The 10298-nt window shown below is 42.9% G+C and overlaps 1 protein-coding gene across 1 annotated transcript; it reads left to right on the top strand.

Moving 5' to 3' along the window:
- The first annotated feature begins 1791 nt into the window (after window positions 1–1791).
- Window positions 1792–9857, top strand: LOC147825806 (uncharacterized). The gene is made up of 2 exons (XM_087183605.1): window positions 1792–2029; window positions 7916–9857. The coding sequence occupies exon 2, from the start codon at window positions 7957–7959 to the stop codon at window positions 9127–9129; it is 1173 nt and encodes a 390-aa protein (XP_087039731.1). The 5' UTR covers window positions 1792–2029; window positions 7916–7956; the 3' UTR covers window positions 9130–9857.
- The last annotated feature ends 441 nt before the right edge of the window (window positions 9858–10298 follow it).

The following is a 10298-nucleotide window of genomic DNA, read 5'->3' as shown; positions in this document are numbered from 1 at the left end:
AGTTTGAAGGGAAGTATAGATTGGCCAAAAATGTTCACTGTAAATTCTTGCCAATGCGGATCAAAACAAAAACAAGATCAAATGATTTGTTTCTTATAAGATCTCGCTTTAAAAGCAAAGACACAGGTAGCTTAAAGTTACAGAGATGAAAAAAGTTCTAACACCAATCAATAGAAAACTGGAGCACCCATAACATCAGACAAAGCAGTCTTGAGAACAAGTAAAATTTTCGGAGATAAAGAAGAGCTTTACACAGCAGTAAAATGTTCATTCCTTCAAAAGAATCATAATCATCTTAAATGTCTGTACATCTAACATCACTTTATGAAAATACATGAGGCAAAAATGATAAATTGAAAGGGGAAAGAGACAAAAGTTTTATTTTATTTGAAGACTACAACACTTCTGTCAGTAACTGATTCTTAAAGCATGCAAAATTCATTAAAGAGATAGATAACCTAAATAACCCAATCAACTTTAAGTGTTATTTATAAAATATTCTAGCCAAGAAGAACAGAATATATGTATTTGAAAGCTTCCACGAAAGATTTTCCAGAATATAAAACATTGTGTTTCATTAAATACGCATTAAACTTTGAAAGCTAAAAATCATATAAATTATGTTTTCATACCATAATCTGGAAATTAAGAACAGCAATAGATAGAAAATACTGAAGTATTTTGAAATTATATATTTCCAAATAATTCAATGACCAAAGAAGAAGTTTTAAGAGAAATTTTTAAAAATTTAAACTAATAAATTAAAACATCAAAATTTGTGGCATATAATAAAGCAGTGCTTACTGAGAAATTTGTCATTACATAAATATATCAGAAAATAAAAATTTAAATAATGTAAGCTTCCACTATACACACCTAAGGAAAGAAGGGAAAATTAAGAAGAAACAAATAGAGAAAGAATTAATAAAAATTAGAAATGAAGAAAGAAGCATAAGGAACAGATATGTTCTCTGATAAACCTTCCAATAAGGAAGAAATCATGTCATTTCACCATGATATTTTTTAGAAAATAGAAGCAGAAAAAAAAACTTGTTTATTTAATTAGGCTAGAATGTCCTAATGCCAAATATCAAAAAATATTTTGTCTGCATCCCTGAAGAATAGATAAAGACTATATGTCACTATTTAAAAGTATATTCAAAAGGCAACAGCCATACTTCTGTTGGTACAAAACTGTAGCCACAGGGAAAGTAGTAAAGTGGCTGAGTCTTAGATGGCACTCTTGGTTAACATGAAACTTAGCATAAGTAGGCTCTGCAGTTGTAGGACTTTGTAAAAGTATTATATGAATACCTAGTGAGTTTTCACACTCTTATAATTATAGTTAGTCATGGTATTTTTCTTGTAAGAGGTGTTTAATACCCAAATTAGAAAATAAAATGAAGTGCTTTGATCAGATAAGAAAATGATTTACCCAGAAAAAAAAAAAGAAAAGTAAGAAACCTATGGATGGACTAATATTATTCATGAATATAGAAAAAAATCCTTAACAAAATATTAGCATATCAATTCCAGCAATATATAACAGGATAATATACCATGATTAACAGGGGTTCATTGTAGGGGGCCCTGCCCCCCCGCTAGAACTCTTGAGTGCCTTCTACGGACATGCCCAGGCTTGCTGCAGGCCTTTGACGGACATGCCCGGGCTTGTTGCAGATCTACCCAGCAACAAGGAAGTAGCCCCAGAACACTCCCCTTGCTCCTCCCCTCTAGCCCTACAGTATATATGTTGCAGCAGCTTCCGCAATAAACGAGACTTGATCAAAAACCTGTCTTGTCTCCATCTCTCGTGTCCCCTGTCCCCTCTCATCCTCGCTCCCCCTCTAGGGTCTCCGTTGACTTACCCAAGGCCGGGACAAGTGGCGCCCAACGTGGGGCCAGAGAACAGGGGATCCAGTGAAGGACGCTGCTCAGGGGCCCTAAGATTAAGATTGAGGAACAAAGAGCATACTCGACACAGAAGAGGCTTGCGATTGACGTGGACCTGCCGTCTTTTTGCACCTCGGTAAGTTGAGCAGCGATTATGGGACAGGGCATTAGTCAGCACGAATTGTTTGTGCAAGGTCTCAAGAAGACATTACAGGCACGAGGGGTAAAGGTTACAGTCAAACAATTGCTGAAATTTTTTGATTATATTAAAGATCTCTGTCCCTGGTTCCCTGCTGAGGGAACCATTGACGAAGAGAGATGGAAAAAGGTGGGGGAGGCTCTTCAGGATTATTATGCCACTTGCGGGCCCGAAAAGGTCCCGATCGCGGCGTTCTCATATTGGAATTTGATTAATGATATTATCTCCCAAAAAGCGAGGGATCCACTGGTGGCTCAGGCTATACAGGTTGGGGAGGTAGCCCTCCGTAGTGGTGAGGAGCTGACACCCGCTGGTGACTCAGACACAGTCCCCCGGGACGCCAATATGGCGCCGGGACCCAGGCCCGTTAAGGCCACAACTTCCTCACCAGATGAGGAAGAGGACTTGATGTCCTTTGACAGTGATGATGATCCCGCCCCCGACGGACATAATGCTCCCTCGGACCAATCCCAAACGGCCACGATCCCTGCCAAGCCCTATAAGGCAAAGCCTCGCCGGGCCCGCGCTTCCTCTCCCTTTGTCACTGCCTCTAAGGCAGCCCCACCCTCGTGGGAGGTTCTGCCCCTATATCCCTCCCTTCAAGCCTATCGCTGCCCGCCTCTGCCCCCAGATCCGCCCCAAAAGGACTCCGAGACTGACGAGTCTGCGGGAGAAACACTGTGGGGTGGCTCTGGGTGCCCCCCTCCTTATATCCATCCAGGCCCCAATACTCCCGCTTTGGCCTATCCTGTTGTTGATCCCCAAAAAGAACTCCGAGACAAAATAGACTTTCTAAAAGAACAGATAAGGTTAAAAAAGAAACATCAAGAACTTATTACCCAGCTTGAAGGCTTAAGAACAGGCAAGGCCCATGAAAGTGTCCCTAGAACAGATGCCCATAAGCCACGACCCCCCATTAGAGGGGCAACCCCTAGGGTGCCATCCGGATCAAGGATACCCCTAGAACTTGAACCTGTGGAAGCCTTCCCTGTCACTGAGACTGTTGACACACAGGGTCAGACATGGAGACACCATAGCGGCTTTGATTTCAAGGTTATTAAAGAGCTGAAAACGGCTGCGGCTCAATACGGGGCCACTACACCTTACACCATGACTATTTTAAAATCGGTGACAAAAAATTGGCTCACCCCAATTGATTGACAGACCCTAGCCCATGCCACCCTTACAGGAGGTGACTACTTATTATGGAAATCTGAGTATGTTGAGAATTGCTGAGAGACCGCTAGACACAATGCTCAGGCGGGAAATGGTTGGGTGCTTGACATGCTTCTTGGGGAGGGGGCCTACACCGCTAACGACCAACAAATACAATTTGACGCAGGGTTGTATGCCCAGATTCAGACCACAGCCACTAGGGCCTGGAAAAAACTCCCCTCCAAAGGAGATATAAGTGCCTCCCTCACTAATATCCGGCAGGGGCCAGACGAGCCATTTGCGGACTTTGTCCACCGCCTTCTCACGACGACAGGCCGGATTTTTGGGAGCGCAGAGACAGAGACAGATTTCATTAAACAGCTTGCTTTTGAGAACGCCAACGCCACCTGTCAGGCCGCTATCCGCCCCTATAAAAAAAAAAACTGACCTTTCCGGCTACATTCGCCTTTGCTCTGAGATTGGGGCCGCCTACCAACAGGGCCTTGCCATGGCAGCTGCCATGCAAGGCTTCACAGTCAAACAATTCCTACAATGCCACATCAACAATAAGTGTTTCCGGTGTGGGGCCACCGGCCATTTTGCTAGAGAATGCCCGACCACTAAGGCACAGGGCCCCAACGCTCCGCCCCCAGGGCCCTGCCCCCAATGCAATCGGGGGAGACATTGGGCGAGTGAGTGCCGATCCAAAACTGATGCCCAGGGCCGGCCCCTCCCCCATCTCCAGGGTTCGATTTCGGAAAACGGGAAAGGGGGCCAGCCCCGGGCCCCCAATTCCAGACAAATTTACGGGGCGCTCAATTTTGCTCCAACAAACAACAATCCATTTCAGACCTCGTCAGAGCCACAAAAGAAAGTGCCAGATTGGACCTCAGTGCCACCACCCACACAATATTGACCCCAAAAATGGGAGTCCAGGCCCTCGCCACAGGAGTCTTTGGACCCTTACCTAAAGAGACTTTTGGCCTCGTAATAGGCCAAAACAACAGTACCATGAATGGACTGCTGGTTTACCCAGGAGTGATTGATAGCGACTACTCTGGGAAAATTAAAGTTATGGTTTCTTCCCCCAAAGTTATTAATACCATTCAATCAGGCCAAAGATTTGCTCAATTGCTACTCCTTCCCCTTCTCTCTACCTCTAATAAGGCTCTTAACAACGCCCGAGACAACCAGGGATTCGGCTCATCCGATGTCTATTGATCGAAGATGCTTTCAGCCCAAAAGCCTCTCATGACCTTGTGGTTGGATGAGAGACAGTTTTCTGGGTTGGTCGACACTGGTGCTGACATAACTATCATTAAGGGAGAGGATTGGCCTCGGGCGTGGCCGTTAAAGGATACCCTCACCCATCTCAAGGGTATAGGTCAGAGTCAAAATCCTAAACAAAGTGCCAAAGATCTGACCTGGAGGGGCCAAGATGATAATCAAGACACCATTCAACCTTATATCATCTCAGGATTACCCATTAATCTATGGGGGAGAGACCTATTATCACAAATGGGGATGATTATTTCTAGCCCTAATAAAATTGTCACTATGCAGATGTTTAAAAATGGGTACATTCCAGGAACAGGGCTGGAAAAACACCCTACTAGCCTTACTCACCCCATTGAGCCCGTCCCTCGACCCCCTCGAACAGGGTTAGGCCATTTTCCATAGGGGTCACTGACACTCCTGTGGTCCATGCTGAAAAGATCACCTGACTCTCAGATGATCCAGTGTGGGTTGATCAGTGGCCCCTCTCCAAAGAGAAGTTATTAACAACTCAACAGCTGGTACAGAAACAGCTTCATGCTGGCCATATCATTCCTAGCCATTCCCCTTGGAATACTCCCATTTTTGTCATCAAAAAACGGTCGGGAAAATGGAGGCTCTTACAAGATCTCAGAGCTATTAATAAAACCATGATACTTATGGGAGCTTTACAACCTGGTCTTCCCTCACCGGTAGCCATCCCCCTTGGATATTATAAGGTTATTATTGATTTAAAAAATTGCTTTTTCACCATTCCCTTACATCCTGCTGATCAAAAACTCTTCACATTTAACCTTCCGGCGACCAATTTCTGTGCCCCAATACAGCGCTTTCAATGGCTAGTGCTGCCCCAAGACATGGCCAATAGTCCCACCCTGTGCCAGTCATTTGTAGCCACAACACTCCAATCCACCCGAGACAATTGGCCTCAAATGTATATTATCCATTACATGGATGATATCCTCGTGGCGGGACAATTAGGAAGTGAGGTACTAGCTTGTTATGCTGACCTTCGGCGGGCCCTTGAATCTCATGGCCTCCAGATTGCCCCTGATAAGGTTCAACTAAAAGACCCTTACAGTTACCTCAGATTTCAGATGAAGGGACGTCACATTTCCTCCCAAAAGCTTACCTTACGGCTGGACGGTCTTAAAACTCTGAATGACTTCCAAAAACTGCTCGGAGACATTAATTGGCTTATGCCCTATTTAAAGCTCACTAAACATGACCTAAAGCCTCTCTATGATAACCTACAAGGTGATAGCCACCCCACTTCACCTCGGGAGCTCACTGCCGAGGGACACAAAGCCATTAACACGGTAAAACAAACCATCCAAAATCAAACAATTACCTTTGTAGATTATAACTCTCCTTTACAGTATATCATCTACAAAACCTCTCTTTCTCCCACTACTGTCTTTTGACAAACCGCTCCCCTTTTGTGGGTTCATCTCCCAGTTTCCCCTAAGCGGGTCTTTTATCCCTATTATGTTACAGTTACAGACCTGGTTATTTTAGACAGAGACCATGAAAAGATATACTTTGGAAAGAAACCTGATGTCATTATTCAACCCTACCTTAAAGATCAGATCGATTGGCTTATACAGACTACTGATTCCTGGCCAATTGCTCTCGCTTCTTATTCAAGATTATTGGACAATCACTATCCTCCCAACAAACTCATTGACTTTGCTAACAGACATGACTTCATTTTCCCAAAAGTCACTTCTCGTTCTCCTCTGCTAGAAGCCCTATCCATTTTTACAGATGGTTCTTCCACTGGGATGGCTGCCTATGTGTGGGACGATAACATTGTCCAATTCCAAACCGCCACTCTTCGGCCCAATTAACCGAGCTACAGACAATCATAGAGGTCTTTTCTACATTCCCTGCCCGAGCTTTTAATCTTTTTACTGACAATGCCTATATTGCTCAATCTGTCCCCTTATTAAAAACATGTGGACTGATCAAACTTGCTTCTCAGACTGGTGGTCTCTTCCTCCAATTACAAAATCTAATCAAAAAAAGATCCAAATCCTTTTTCATTGGGCACCTTCGTGCACACTCTAACCTACCTGGCCCACTCACAGAGGACAACCACTTAACAGACCTAGCTACAAGACCTCAGGCTTTTGCCTGTTCAATAAATACTGATGCCCCCATTCCGATTGACCAGACACAGAAGACACACCAATTCCATCATCTTAATGCTCACACGCTTCACCTTATGTATAAACTTACTAGAAAACAAGCTAGACAAATTGTTAAGGCCTGCCCTACATACACTCTGCACCTTCCTATGCCTCATCTGAGAGTTAATCCTCGTGGCTTAATTCCAAATGCCCTCTGACAAATAGATGTCACACATTACCCTGAATTTGAAAATCTTAAATACATACATGTCAACATCGATACCTATAGTGGATTCATATTTGCCACCCTACAATCTGGGAAAGCTACTAAACATGTCATCACTCATCTCCTTATTGCCTTCTCAATACTTGGATGTCCACAACAAATTAAAACAGACAATGATCCAGGCTATACCAGCTCTGGCTTCTCAAAGTTTTACAAACAATTTAAAATAACACATATAACAAAAATCCCATATAATCCTCAAAGACAAGACATTATAAAAAGGGCTAATCTCACACTCAAAATTACTTTAGACAAAATAAAAAAGGGAGAATGGTACCCTACCAAGGGGTCTCCTAGAAACCTGATATCACATGCACTATTTATTCTTAACTTCTTAAATTTGGATGCCAAAGGTTCATCTGCAGCCAATCATTTCTGGCAACCAGAGACGTAACGACAATTTGCCTCGGTGATGTGCAAAGACCCCCTGGACCACTCATGACACGGGCCCGATCCTGTACTTATATGGGGCCGAGGGTCGGTGTGTGTTTATTCCAAGGAAATGAAGTCAGCTCGGTGGCTCCCAGAACGCCTAGTAAAACAAGTCGATAGGCGTACTAATGAAACCAAGGACCTGACGTTGTCCAATCCTGATTAGTTAACAATGGCGCCCACAATTTCAATTTAAAATGAGTAAGGATATAATTTAGCTTACCTAGTTATGCTTGGGTGCACCCTAATGTTATATACCATCTTACATGTTTGTCTATTATTTGTTGTTTGTGTTCATGTAGTTGAGCTCAAAATGTTCTTTTCTCTTTAAGGGATATTCACCCATTGTTACATTGATGATGTTATTTTATTAAAGATATGCTTTTCTCTTGGATCAAGGTATCACTGGAATTTACTAGATTAAAGTGAGCTTTAGATGGGAACTCCCTTTGATGAATATAGAAGTGGCCACCCAGAAAATATTGTTCTGGTCTTAATTCCTCAAAGGGACTCCTTAGTGAAATTTATATCATGTGATCTTAGGGAACATCGTCATCATTTAAAGTTTGGACCTCCGGCGCACAATGACAAGGGAACTCATGAAGGACAACTGGCTGAATGAACGATCCGAAAACAAGAATAGGATGAGCTGGAAATGCCTAGTTCCCCTGATGTTGCTGACCAGGGTATGGGTGGTGTCGCCTTCAGAAGGGTTAGACCACATGAAACATATATGGATTCAGTTGGCAGGCTCGCTCAACTTATCTGAGTTTTGTCTAAGTGCTGATGTAAACTTTCATTATGTGTTGAGAAGTTGCCTCATTCCTGTATGTACCCCATTGGAATCATTGCGGCCTTATACTCTGTTTAAAGATATTCCAAAAAAAAATCTCACATATACAGATAGTTACAATTGGGGATCTGCTACTTGTCACAAGCCCAAAAATGCTGTCAGATTATATTCACCTAAGATAATTATGTCTAATAAGACCAAATGTGCTGTATACAGAAATTGTACAACTAAATGTCTGCAAGTTAAACGTTTGAAATACATGTCCTGCCGTGTTGAACAAGAAATTATGTATAATAATTGCCATGTCTCTTTGCCAATGGGTTGGTTTTACACTTGTAAAAGGGAAACTTTTAATTACATTCCGGCCAACCTGAGTGACACTCATTGTTGCTTGAGTCGGTTGGCTGTGATATTACCAGACAGAACTGATTTGGTTGTACCTAATCAAATCAAACGGTGGTCGCCATATACCGCCCCAGGATGTGATGATAATGTGGGTCTATTGACAGATGCAGAAGTGTTAATCATGATAGGGTCTTTCGTTGCTATGCCGTCCATCGGGGTGCATGCGGAAGCGGCAGTACAAAAATTGGCCTGTAAAGTGGTAAAAGGATTGAATGCCACCTCCACCGCCCTGGCGTTGATTAATCAAAAGTTACAAAAACAAAGACAAGCTATTTTAGATAATCGAACAACAATAGATTACTTGTTGCTTTTCCATCACCAGGGCTGTGAAAAAATAAAAAATATGTGTTGTTTTAATTTGACTGACAATGGGGAAAAAATCGATGATACAATAAAACAGTTGAAAGACCTGGCTAATAAGGTGCACAATGAGGATGGCGGAGACCTATTTAAATGGTTGACCTCATGGCTACCCAACCTACAATGGGTAAAACAATTGTTTCTTGCCATTGCAATTGTATGCGTTTGTCTGTTACTGTCATGCTGCTGCATACAATAGATACCAATGCTTATACATAGAAATCGCTTTGATTTTTAGACAAAAGGTTCAGGCCGATATGATTTAAAAAAGCCTTGTATTCCCCTTTATATTTTAACCTATGTTAATCTTAGTAACTAAAATGTCTTCGGATAGTTCTGATTTTATAAGGTTGTGATTTCCCCTAGAGCTATAGTGGAGACAAAGATGTACATCAAAATCAGCGATAAATTACTGTCAGAATGTTGGCTGGACATACACTACATGGACCAATTCCATCTCTGCCACGGCATAAAATTCTCGCCCCACCTGGTGAGCGGGCTGGCAAGCCAATGACGGACAACTGAACAAGCGTGCCATGCAATGAGAGAGCCCTCGTGTGCCGCCTAAGACAGGTGCCAGAGCCTTGATTCTCTGGTTAACCGATGACGGGTAAGGTGCACGGTACAGACACATATGTCGCTCTGACCCAAGACAGGCTCAGCCCCCACAGGCTTGACTCTCCTGACACTTTTCTAAAAAATAATTTTAAAGGGAGGACCTGTAGGGGGCCCTGCCCCCCCGCTAGAACTCTTGAGTGCCTTCTACGGACATGCCCAGGCTTGCTGCAGGCCTTTGACGGACATGCCCGGGCTTGTTGCAGATCTACCCAGCAACAAGGAAGTAGCCCCAGAACACTCCCCTTGCTCCTCCCCTCTAGCCCTACAGTATATATGTTGTAGCAGCTTCCGCAATAAACGAGACTTGATCAAAAACCTGTCTTGTCTCCATCTCTCATGTCCCCTGTCCCCTTTCATCCTCGCTCCCCCTCTAGGGTCTCCGTTGACTTACCCGCGGGCCGGGACAGTTCATTATAGAAGTGTAAGCCTAGTTGAAAAAGTCATAAATCAACCTAAATCAACTTATTAATTGAAATCATAAATAAGAAAACAAACTTTATATCAATGGATGGATGAAAAACACTCAATAAAGTTCAACAGCGTTCATGATAAAATAATGTAAAAAGTAGGAAAATGATATTTTATGTAATAAAGAAAATGGAAAAAAACTACAGCTATCGCATTTGTGAAACAATGATCAACTACTCCTATGGCTATGAGCAAGGCAAGGATATCCACTTTTGCCACTCCTATTCATCATTGCACTGGAATAAATAGAGCAATAAATAAAAAGGTAATTGCAACCCCACA

Source organism: Heterocephalus glaber, unplaced genomic scaffold (genome assembly GCF_053883595.1).
Source record: "Heterocephalus glaber isolate CG9 unplaced genomic scaffold, H.glaber_assembly_v1.0 deba00001481, whole genome shotgun sequence".
Classification (NCBI taxonomy): domain Eukaryota; kingdom Metazoa; phylum Chordata; class Mammalia; order Rodentia; family Bathyergidae; genus Heterocephalus; species Heterocephalus glaber.
This window is presented reverse-complemented; position numbering and strand designations above follow the sequence as displayed.

Bases quoted from the DNA above. Each gene is read 5' to 3' on its own strand.
- LOC147825806 (XM_087183605.1), top strand. From the start codon at position 7,957: ATGACAAGGGAACTCATGAAGGACAACTGGCTGAATGAACGATCCGAA.